The sequence below is a fragment of the Crocodylus porosus genome, unplaced genomic scaffold (assembly GCF_001723895.1).
Source record: "Crocodylus porosus isolate Cpor-Errol unplaced genomic scaffold, CroPor_comp1, whole genome shotgun sequence".
Lineage (NCBI taxonomy): Eukaryota > Metazoa > Chordata > Crocodylia > Crocodylidae > Crocodylus > Crocodylus porosus.
In genome coordinates, this window is record NW_017728931.1 from 61,241,035 (window position 1) to 61,253,466 (window position 12,432).

The 12,432-nt window shown below is 41.5% G+C and overlaps 1 protein-coding gene across 1 annotated transcript in view; it reads right to left on the reverse strand.

Annotated features, from left to right (window-relative positions):
* PLBD1 (phospholipase B domain containing 1) overlaps window positions 1–9,755 on the reverse strand; it is a gene marked incomplete at its 5' end in the record, with an annotated part of 36,655 nt that extends 26,900 nt beyond the window's left edge. The window contains 3 exons of the mRNA XM_019543920.1: window positions 2,921–3,059; window positions 5,364–5,447; window positions 9,514–9,755. Coding sequence (XP_019399465.1) covers window positions 2,921–3,059; window positions 5,364–5,447; window positions 9,514–9,755 — 465 coding nt within the window. The remainder of the gene's footprint in view (window positions 1–2,920; window positions 3,060–5,363; window positions 5,448–9,513) is intronic.
* Between the last annotated feature and the right edge of the window lie 2,677 nt (window positions 9,756–12,432).

A 12,432-nucleotide genomic window follows, 5' to 3' on the forward strand; every position in this document is an offset into this window, starting at 1 on the left:
CCGTCCTTTTAGCTAAACTTATTCTCACTCCCTCCTTTCCCCCCACCCCCATTAAAACCTTCCTAAGCATTTTAAAACCTGGATTTTAAAAGTAAACCTGAAACCACATTACTGCCAAAGTGTTGGGAGCTGACAAAAGTTGAGAAGGTCCTCACAACAGTGAATGTAACATCACTAGATGGCAAACTGAAATAATATATTTGCACATGTTTACACTTTTCGTATGAGTTTAGAGACTCCAGCTTCCAAAGCCCCTTGTCTCCTAAGGAGGACAGTGAGATGTGTCTAATCATGTACCAGGCCATGTCCTATTGTCCAGATGTGACTGAGAAATAATTTGAGACAGCAAAGAAAAAGCATAGATATTTCAAGCAGTCAAGTGTCATTTTTAAGAGATTTATCAAAGCAAAAGACAGACAAAGGTATAGGTATACAGCAGTAGTTGATAAGTCAGAGACTGACAAATACATGTTAGCTCTGGTAAGCACCAACAGAAAATTACAGTACTAATCATATGCCAAATAAACAGATGGGCAAAAGCAAAGATGTTCTGCTTTCAGTACAAACATATGGAATCCAAACATAGGAGGTGCTGCCCAAAGCTAGAAATGTAAAAAGGCAGAGGAGTGGAAAAGGAACCACAACACCTGCTCCAGACCAGTCTGAGAATAGAAATATTAACAGGGTGTATGAAAACCCACTGAAACCCAGAGATGGTCACTATTAGAATACCAGATTGTATCAGTCAGTTTTATTAATTTTAAGTTAGGATGCATTAAAATGTGCCTTTTTAATATTTCATATGTTGTTGATGCATATGCTTTTGTTCTGATCGCAAGACAATGGTGATGAGTGACCCACTTAAGGGAAGCACAGCTTAGTATTGTACATATGAGCAAGTGATAGTGAGGTTGCAAACACCACTGCTGTCTGATTCAGCACAAAACCTGAAAATTTCCACATTAATTGGGCAGCCAACATTAAGTCACCTGGGCCTCCCCACCTCGCCCAACACCATGCACTGCCCCTGGGGCAAGCCAGCCCCTTCCTGGGTGACATCAAGTGTCCTGCCAGCTGCGGGCGCCTGCTGAAGGCAGAAGCAGTGAGGGATCCAATCCTGCTTTCAGCAGAGCCTCCCCACCTGCCCCATAGCCGAGGGGCAAGCAATTTTATCACTAGATTCAAGGGGAGAAAGTTAGGCCAGCTCTGAACAGTTCTGAAAATCCTATGTAGAAATTTCCAGGTTTTGTGCTGAATCAGTCAGCGGTGGTGTTTGCAACCTCACAGCACTCACAGGGGACAGTGTAAAAGTCAAGGTTGAATTTTGAGAGACAAAAATTAGGCTTCAAAACTTGACTTACACACTGTGAAATATGGTAATTGTAGAAAAGGAAGCATCACAAGCAGACTTCTCCAACCTGCCGAAGGCCATCTATAAAAATGGGCATGATATATTTTAAGATTACTCTAAAGCCCATACCCATCAAATACATACACTAAGAATCCCCAAGCAAAACCCCCAACAGCCATTCAACCCCACCCCTCAAACTTCTGGGTAAAATAATCCCACCTTTACTCACCCACCTACCTACCTACCTACCTACCTACCTACCTACCTAGTGTTTGGAACTCACCAGGGCTTTGTAGGCTACAATCACAGGAAATCCACCAGCAGCAATCCCACAATTCCCTGTTTTTTACTTCTAGCTCTGTCTCCTCTCTGTAATTAGAGCCAAGCAGAGACAGAGAGAGAACCAACCTGCAGGACTCACTTGTAGACTGACTCCCTTAATAACTAAGAACCACTACAGTATGAACACCTTTGATACAGGCTATAAGGTAAGATTGGGATGGGCACATCTCATACAGCTGGTGGAAGCCTCAATGAAGGTATAACCTGTTTTCAGCCGATTCTGGTTTGCTCAGTCACTAACATCTGGTCTTCTAATACCGATCTGTTTACTGCAGTAATACCTTGAAAGTGCAAAATGTATTGGCATTGCAAGTAGCTAAAGGTCAGAAGTTTGGTTTGAATGCTTGTTATAGAGATGGAAGTCTTCATAAGATGCTCTCAACAGTTCTGGTGTAAAGGGATGCCTTTCTTCCCTTCAATGTCCTTACTCCCTTCCAGTAAAGGCCAAAACACATTCTAAAATATATATCCTTTTTCAATGTCATTGTTTTTAAATTTGTCATCCACTGCTTCCCATTGAACAGCCCCTCAGCTGTTGTAAATTATTGTATTTTTACTGGAGTTCACGGAGCTGTACTGGTTTTCACATGCTAATGAATTTGACTTTTGTAAAGATCCTTCCCAGGGAAAACTCCACTATAAACTATAAAAAAAAGACTCCACTACCATAATGCTGCCAGATATACACTGAAATGGAAGACTAATTAAAATAAATAAATAAAAGCCACACTAAAATCACAAAATCTGTACCTCCAAAACCAAAAGTTGCTAAAAGAGGTCTTTATTTTAGTTACATAGCTTGAATTTTAGTAAATTAGCTATAGTAAAGCCTTAGTAAATTTCCAGCTTGCTTGCTTACTACACCACTAGTATTTTCAAGACCCAGAGAGTTTCTGGCCCAAAAGCCATCGCAGAATACTACAAAGGCAGATTTTCCCACCTCATCCCTTTCCATATACATGCATATAACAAGCTCTCTCATGCCAACTGGCTTCCAAGAGAGTAGGTTTCCTAATTTACAGTTTTAATAAACATGCATCTGATCTGCGCCAAAGATTTGTTATAGTAATCATATTAAACATTCATTATTGTTGCATAAGATGAATAGGTTAAGAGGAGGCATTTACCTTTAAATACCCCTTTTTTTTTCTTTTTTTTTACTCTGAATTTTCTTCTTATTCACACTTCTACCCCAAAAGTGCTTGCAGAGAGTATCACCAGACTTACCGTTTGTTTCTGGCGTTTAGCCCACTCCAGGGCTCCCAGGTATAGTCCATCCAGCTGTGCAGTAATGTAGCCAGCATGTCTCCAGAAGGGGTCACTCTTTTTTTTCCTGATTTGCTGTCTTGTCCAGTTATCCTGTTTCCTGTCAAGCCAAAGGATTTTTTGGTTATTTTTTTTCAGGATGGTCTTAGATTTGATCTGTATTAGGGTGGTGTTATAATTTCAGCATAGTAAATCTAAGGAACATTAGGTGGTATTAAAGTTAGCACATGCTGTAAGCAACCACGCGTTAAGGGTTAATACCCTCTAACATGCATAGTGCTGACTTGATGTAACAAGAGCTGCCTAACACCAGCTGGAGATAATTTTTGCCTAAAGAGGTGTAACTTTGAAACTGCTCAAAGAGCATTTAACTTGTCTTTTCCTGCCTAAATGTGCAGACACTCCCATCTTGAGAACTTTTAATATATGGGAAAGATAATATCCAACATCACCCTTACAAATACAATACTTGAAAGAGCATACCAACAGAGTGGGTATGACCATGGGCCAAAATCATTGTTATCATTATGAGACTCTCCCATAGCTCTCTTCTTCCCTTCATCTTCACCTATCCCTAAAGAGCCACTGACAGGATCAGACCCTGGCTTCTCTTCGCTCTGTTCTTCATGCTGACAACATGCAAGGAAATAAAACAACTGTGGCTGGCCTGCAAAGAATTCCACTAGGGTGGAGCAACATAAGGACCCATATAGCCTGACAATGCTCTTAGTAAGAATACTGGGAGCAGTAGGGTGCCTGGTCACAGGGCTCTGGGATACAGGCTTTCTATACTACAGGACAGCCAAAGAATGGCTTCTGTGAGACAGAGAAGCTCTCACATCTGTCCTGGATCTAGGCAACATATTGGTCTCCTATAAAGCCACATTTTACTGCTACTCCATTGCATCTTCCCTGAATTAAGTCTACTCTGCTGCATCTCTCTGGAGATTACATGTGCACATTTACTGCAGAGTAACCGAAATTACTGCGCAGTACAAGCATGCATCTACACATGCATGCCCATACTACACAATAAATAACGCAGGTATCAAATTTACAACTGATTGGTTACTGTGCAGTAACACACCTGTAGATGCCTTACTGGCCAGTAACATTTTGTGTGTGTGTGTGTGGACTGACTTGGGACTAATTTTAGTCCCAAGCCAGTCTATACAGAGTGTTAATGCACTTTAATGCCTCCGTGTGTAGACACCAGCCTATTCCTACTTACTGCGCAGTAGATTTAAGCTGGCATAAATATACATGTAGACATGTATATTTCTTAGTGTAGGATCTCATGCGGAATGTCTGCCCAAGTATGGTGGCCACCCCATATTCTTTTCCAGGAGGAAAGTGAGGATGGAGGTTAAGAGGGTAAGAAAACCCTGAGATCCTTTACTTCTAGTTGTAAGAAGATATCATAAGAGGAGCCCAGAACTCAGAAAAGCATGCCACCTACAAAGCTTTCTGGCACAAAAATGAGCATAAGGCTCAGGTACTATAAAAGAAAGAAAACAGAAATTGTACTGGCACACAAATGTAAGGAGAGAAATAAAGCAGGTCACTTGCTGAATCTCCCAAGTTAGGGCCTGATTCTCCTCCCACTTGTATCAGTATAACTCCATTACTAGAACAGAATTATTCCTGATTTGTGCAGGGGCAAAAGAAAGAAGAATCAGGTACTCAGAAGCTAACACAGAACACACTTCACCTCCTAGGACATACCCTACCCACACAAACTTCAGTTGTGGCAAGAAAGGGCAGACTGAAAAATTGTTTCCTAAGAAGAAACCAGATGGTTAAGCACGTGGTGTTCACAGCACAAACTTTTCTGAAAATATAGTAAACACAATTAATCTTGAGGTTCATTAATATTAAATAAAACCTTGGGTAATGCTAGCGTTCAATGGGCGTGTCTACACGTCGTTATGGCGACATTGTTAATGCACCATCCAAAAGGAAGTACTAAATCATGGTGCAGTAACAGCCCATACTGCGCTGTACGCACAATGCATGGTTATTTTTAGAAGCTACTTTGCCATACCAACATGCTATACCAGGGGAGCACATTGCTACAGCAAAGTAGCTACTGGTCACATGTAGATGTCCATGGATGCTACGTCACCATAGCACATTACTATGATGACGTAGCATCATGTGTAGAAAAAGCATACCACATTGGGCACATCTTTTTGGAGGACCAACATAAAAAGAATGATGCATCTCTTCTGAGAGCTTGCTGGCAATTCTTATTCGTGTAATGGCATACATGTATAAGAAAGCTCTACTACTTGTACAACATACAACTAAGACAATGAATGACCTAAGAATTCCATCATTCTTCTGTTTCCAAAATATGAGGGCAAGAATTCATGAATGGAAGTTCTAATAACTAAGTACCTACCCCATAAACTTCTGAACTGCACTCCGAATTGCAGGACTCTTAATTAGTTCTGGATACAGATTTAAAGCATGATCACGCATGTGTCTGAAAGAGTAAGGATAAACAAAGTTATTTTCTGCAATTTTTCCCACCCCTTTAGCTTCCTATACATGAACAGACAAGTCAGCTCTTTCTATACCCCAGTTCGCTCTGCTCACCTCCAAGAGAAACCGTAACGCAAGAGAAAGAAATGAACTGTTCAGAGTAAAAATGTCATGGCTCAACCTCTGCTCAAACAGTCTTGCAATGGAAAAACAGGAGACCGGTGATACTAAACTATCTGGACAATGAAACATCAGTTTAACGTGCATGAGTGCTTGAGCACATGCTTGTGTGTGTGTAGTGCTGCAGTATCTTGAAAGTCATGGCATGTTAATTGAAATATAACATGGGTAGTTGACTGGAACTGGTGTCATTTACAATCAAGAAAGCAGCGATGTCCTCGGGTGTATTTTGCTGATTTAACAGCTAGTGAAAAACTCAGAGTGCTATCTCACAGAGTTTTACAACTAGTCAGGTTTTTCTTTTTTTTTTATAAGCAGTGTATATTTAGAAAAGACAATGGTCCCGTGTATTTCTGCTGTGCATAGATTGCCAGTAGTCCTACCTTTTTGAGGAGGGGGACTGGAGGTGAATATAGCTAGACAACTTTTATCAACAAATAGTAAGGTCACTGAAAAATGCAAGTTTCTGGGGAAAAAACATATTCCTGAATATGATACAAATTCAGCAATTTTTTTTTTTTTACAAAAACTAAGGCAGGGATTTTGACAGTGTTTCATTTTGGCATTTTTAAAACACAAGGTTTTGACTTTTCAATTTTAAATGATGTTCTTGCATCAAATTTAACCTATTTTTATTTTCAAGACTAAAAAGGGCTAAATGACCTAAAAAAATAAATAGAACATTAGCCAGTAATTCCAGGATAAATTGAGTTTTCTTGAGTCAGTCACAAGAAATACTTGTTTTGTTTTGACATGCCAAAAAATACTAGTTCGATTCATCCCAAACCAATTTTTTTCCAGTTTTTTGGTTCAAGCACTACACCTGAAAAATCATGCAGCTCTAGCAAAAAATCACAAATGGCAGCCTTGCTGGCTCGAATCAGTATGACTAGGTCACTTATCAGTGCAAGCTCTCTCCTCATACTGAGCACTATCGCCAACTCCGGGTCTCCTGCAGTTAGGCAGAGAGAAGTCCATCTAACAGGACTTCCTTCTGTTAAAGCCTGTGATAATCCTTGGTCACTTCTTCATCACAGGCAGAGCCAACCCTAAAGGAGTGCAGGACCCAGGGCAAATCAGTCCATGCATGGCCCCCTTAACACTATGCAGGGCCATGGTACCCCCACAAAGAGGCGGCGGGGGAGTCTCCGTGCTTCTTCTGCGGGCATGGGGATGAGTTGCCAGCTCTAGGTGGGCCCCACAGGAGGGGCCACAGCCACTCCACTTGGTTCTGTGGGTCCCCCCCAAAGCACAGGGCCTAGGGCAGTTGCCCTGATTCGCTGTAACCTAGGCACAGTTCTGATCACAGCAACACCAGTTGGGAAGACTTGGGTTGGAAGAACAGTAGGTCTTGCCCCCAGCCCCCTCAGAGATTGGGATTAAGTCGCATTTAAGGACAAGACTCTTGCTGCTGTTACACTCCTATTTTGATAATTGAGCAATATAAAGAAGACAAGGACATGCTATGGCTCCTGTTCTGAGGACTCCTAGGCTCCCAATGGAGGTACATGCTGGAGATAAGTAAGGCAAACACCTGGAGCAGATCTGGAATTCCTCTCACCCCTGGGACAGCAAGGATGCAGTGGCAGAGACAGGTAGGGGAGCAGGGAGGAAAGGAGGGGGAGAGGAGCTGCATCTGAGCAAGAAGGGGCAGAGAGGGAGTTTTCAGGAAGTCTGAGGTACGAGATCCCTAATCTAAGAGTGGGAAAACCATGGGATTCCACCGCAGAAAGAGGGAACATGTGGGGCATAGCAACTGTTGGGTGAGCTGGGAAGTCTGAAGTACAGCTAGCCCTATAAATTTGATACTAGCACCTCTAAAAAGTAGTTTCTGTTTAACTGTCAGCATGGGTTTAGGTGCCTAATTTCAGGCACTTGGTTTTGTAAATCTGAGCTAATCATTCTAAGTGTATTTATACTATGTGAGTTCTTGAAAGAGCTCCCAGAGCTATCTCTGAGCCAAGCAATGACAAAAGAGTTCATCCCAATCTGAATGAAGTGACTGAATTATTGACAAGTTTACTAACAGATAGTGCCCACCTGCCAAAAGCAATTATAAAATAAATTACTTTCCCTTCTCCTCCCACTGCCCCCGCACGCCTCTTTCACTCTATAATACACCATTATTGGATGCAATGCTAGAAAAACTTCTCTCATCCTAACCCACTTTCTCAATTTAACCAGCAGAGCTTCCAAAGTACTCCCACAAACATATGGTAAGAAGACACAAATTAATCCCTTGTAAGAGAGATTCTCCCTTTCTTGTGAGGCATTTTGTTTTATAGCAAGCTAAAGAAGCTAAGAAATGCACACAACAGAACAAATCCTTAGCCTATACAATAGAAGGATAAGATATGGCACAAAAATCCCCAAAAGCTGCTTCAGAGTTGTTCTCATCATAACATTTTTTCCTGATTTTTTTTTTTCCCTCTTTATTTTAAAGCACAGATATGATCTATGTGCTGTTCAGTGAAATGGAACACACTAGTCTCTCTCAATAGTGTTGCTGGAGCCTGATACTTGACAGCTAAGCAACTGTCTATGCAGGTAAAGCCTTCAGCACATTGAAAAGAGACCGTTATGCTTTCAGCTGGCTGTTATCAGGGCAAGACAGCGATGGGTTAAGCTGCATGTAATGACTGTGGTCAATGCTATACAAAAGAAGAGAACCAGTGCATAAACAGACTTCCTTTTTAAACTCTGTTTGGAGAAAACTCAGACACTGCTTGTTCTTGGAGAAGTAGCTTTCCAGGAAATAAAGATTGTGACACTCCACTTTTGTTCAAGATTTCACTGTGGAATATTTATGCAAATACCCCACGGGTAGCACACCTGCATGTGTCTTGACATTAACTGGGATTCCATGAACATTTGAGCAGGGAAGGCGAGACTATTTTCTTCCCTTCAGAGAGATTTTTCTGAAGTCCATAAATCTGCAGTGAGCTCTCACTTCTCGAACAGTTCAGTAAATTGTGAAGTCACTGTGAAAATGTACTCCCAGACTTGCAGTGTATGAAAGGCAAAAATATAGCAACATTTTGCCACTGCGGCAGATGCAAATCAGTATGATCAATACCATGCTTACTTGTGTTCAGTAGGGTTGACTGCCATTTCACCTCCTTGCTGGTTCCAACCAGAGCAAAGCAAATCCATTTACTATCGCTAACAGGACTCTGCTGTCAAAGGGATGGGGAACTGAACTATGCTCATTGGTCCTGCAGCATTGATAAATTTGTGTGCATGAAGAGTACCTAACCAGCTGATCCAAAGCTTGGCGTGCTTCAGCTGAGCTATCTGTCATCACCCTATCCTCATCTTTTACCTATCATTTAGCACACCATATTTTCTCACATACCACATGCAGCTTTCTTCCAAAAATCAGCTGCTAAAAATTGAGGTGCACATAATAAGCAAGGAAATACAGTAAATCCAGTTCCTGTACCTTAAAACCTCTGTGTGGGGAAGGATGGGAGAGGGGGAAAATGAAAATAACGCTACACCGAATAAGACTGCACATGCTCCTCAGAGCAGCATAATTAGCAGGCTGGGCTTCCTAGCAACTGCTGCTTACTTACTGGTAGTTACCAGTATTTTCAGGGAAAGATCTTTTTTCCTTTATTCTGCCTTTCAAAAACAAGGTAGAGTTCCAAGTAACAATCCACAGAAAACAAGAAGTTATAGAATTTAGAAATGCAAAATGATGTGAGTATCAAGGAAAAAATACATTTTGATCAAGGGATGAAAGGCAACAAATATTAATATTAAAAATATTTGGAGTCGCCTGCCTTTATGGTTATTTTAAATGGTAAGTTAATGGAGAAGATAGAAAAGGCATTGGAGAAATCTCCTGACAGAATCACTCACTGAATTTTTACCCAGGCACTTACGGTGCTGTAAGATAGCCTTCCAAAAAACCAGCAGCATACATGATGTTTTCATTGCTTATGGACTGACTACCATAGCCTGCTTTGATCTCTAGAATTCCCCATCCTGCTGATTGTACAGTGTCATTGTAAAAGCCATAGGCATCTCCTTTTCTGTCCAATATATCTTTGACCTGGAATATCTTCTGAGCTTTCACCCAATATACAGTTGCATAACGGATTTCTGCAAGCAAAAACAAGCAAGAAAAAGTTAGAATGTTGCATTACCTTTTGCCAGCAATAGTAAGTATAAGAAACCCACTCCACTAAAATATACAGCATTTTGATTTATAAATCAACCCTCCTTAAGCTGAGCCTATATTGTCAGTGTAAATTTTAGGCAATGCTGCTTTCACTCCCACATATAAGTGGATAACTAGAAATAAAAGCATTGAACTGCTATTGTCTTTACAAAAGCTCACAGGAGAGTCAAATAACCAAGGACCCAAAGAGTTAATTACACTAAAATAATAAAATTAAAACTGCTGAAAAAAATTCTGACTTTCAATATTTTGGGGAATTCAATAAAAATACCAAGTAAAATAGTTAAGACTGTTAGAGGGCCTGATTTATATGTCAACCCTATGAATAGGTTAAGTTTGATCTCTTCCCCCCATCTCTTTCTTTTGGTGAAAAAGTAAAGGCAGGATTATAATCAAAACAATAAAATGAATCTAAGGACAGGCAGTCAAGTTTATGGAACTTTTCAGTTCTAGGCCATTCTTTCCAATCTGGATTTGAAATAATCAAGAGAAATCATCAGATCCCCATCTGCTTATTTGTTCAACTCACTGTTGTACAAAGTTTTCTATAACTCTTTGTTTTTTGGGGTGGGGTTTTGGGTTCAAGATAGTAAACAGACATGCTAAAACATGCTAACTATTTAAACTACCTGTTCTCACTAAAGATATCCACTAAAGGAGAAAGTTAAAGTGAGACTCCTTGCTTGGCTGGAGCTGATAAAAAATATTTATTGCCATTTAAGGTGAAGTTACATATGACACTTAGAGCATGCTAAATCTGTGCAATGTTAAGCAGCGTTAAAGTCAGTATGCACTATAAGCACCCGGATGAAACTGCCCCATGTGCCTCCACTTCCTAGAGATGTGTGGAGCTGGACCAAACAGATACTGCAGCAGAGTGGGGTGCTCCGTGTATATTAGCTATGAGCATCCCCCTCTTATCCTAGTCCAGCTCTGCCTGTGCCTCCTGGAAACAGGCATGTGGGGCAGTTCTACCTGGCAACAGAGGCAGCACAGCAGCCTGGAGATAAATTTTAAGCTGCTCTTCCTGCTGTCTCAATGATGTCCTGACTAGGGAGATATCTATGTGCTAGGGCTAGAGGTCAGGATAGGGACCAGCAGCTGTCCTAGAGCAGCGCAGCACAGCAGGGAGCTCCAGGGGCAATAAAAACAACAGCAGCCAGTGCAGGCAGTGAATGGCCAGGGCTAAGGAAACCTAGGCTGCCTCCCTTCCTCTCATGGTCTCACCCCAGTGCAGCGGCTTCAGCTATTAGATTGGTCAGATCAATACAGCAATCTCAAAAGGATCTCTAGGAAGCCAGGCTGTGTGCTAATGCTGCAAAAAGGCATCTACTTGTGTGCATGCATCCAAGGGAAAGGAACTGTGCATGTCTATGCAAAGGCATTGTAATAACTTATTTTTTGAAAGGGGTGCCACTAAATTCTGAAAAGTTACTGAGGGGGCTTTGAGTCTAAGAAGGCAGAGAACCACTGACTTAAAATATCATCTTGTCTTTATGTGCAATGATGAAAAAATACAAGCTTATTTCCTTATTTCCTCTTGCATTTTGAAAATTACCAAATGCAATTAAAAGAGCAATCTTGCCTCCTGAGTCACCAAAACCTGTTTCCTGGGCCACAATACATTTTTTTTTTTTCCTGGCTGGGGTTGGGACATTACACCCTGCCCCCAGGGGTTTCCTGCTGCCAGGGCAGGGACATGTCCCCTTGTCCTGGCAGCAGGGAGCTCCTGGCCCTGGCTCCCCTGATCATGGGCAGGGGACTTGGAGAAGGACAGGTCCCAGTTCCCTGCCCCAATCTGCCGGTGGGGCAGCTAACAGCTAGTTCATTGCTAGCTGTCCCATCTGCAGATTGGAGGTAGGGGGATGAGACTACCCCACTCCTACACCTCTTTCCAAGCCCCATGCCACAATCACTCAATTGGGGCAGGGGGCTGGGATCTGCCCCTGATCAGGGCAGTTCCCAGCCTTGGACCCCAGATACAGGGTGGAGGCTAGGGAGTCTGTTTCCCTTTCAGCTCTGTTACTAATCTAAAGTAAATTTGCTCTTTGCTCTTGCAGGTAGCAAATTTACTCGTTATTAGCAAGGTTTATTGCATAGCAAGCATCTGTTGACGCACACGCTTACAGCGCAGTAAATGATGCCATTGCACAATTAACGTTTTGTATAGACACACCCAGCATGCCTACCTTAATTAATTTTGCATCCCTATGTCCTTAAACATAGCAGAGAGCAGACTCCAATATGGATGAATCTCACCATGGTTAGTATTCACGCTACAATAACTGGCACCATAAAAACAACTACAATCCATGCATTAACAAAATATCTAATACTCTTAAGACAGTTGTTTCACAGTTAGTTTCATAGTTGATATGGTAGGAAGGGACCCGAGCAGATCATCAAGTCCAACCCCCTGCCATGGGCAGGAAAGAATGCTGGGGTCAAATGACCCCAGCAAGGTGATTATCTAGCCTCTTTTTGAAGATGTAAGTGTAACCATTTATGGTTAAGTACCTAGTTTGATTTCAGATAAAATATATACTTGTTTTGCTTGGTACCCTAAAATACGACATTAAGAAGTGATTCTTACCACAAGCTATGAAATTTCTGAATTTAA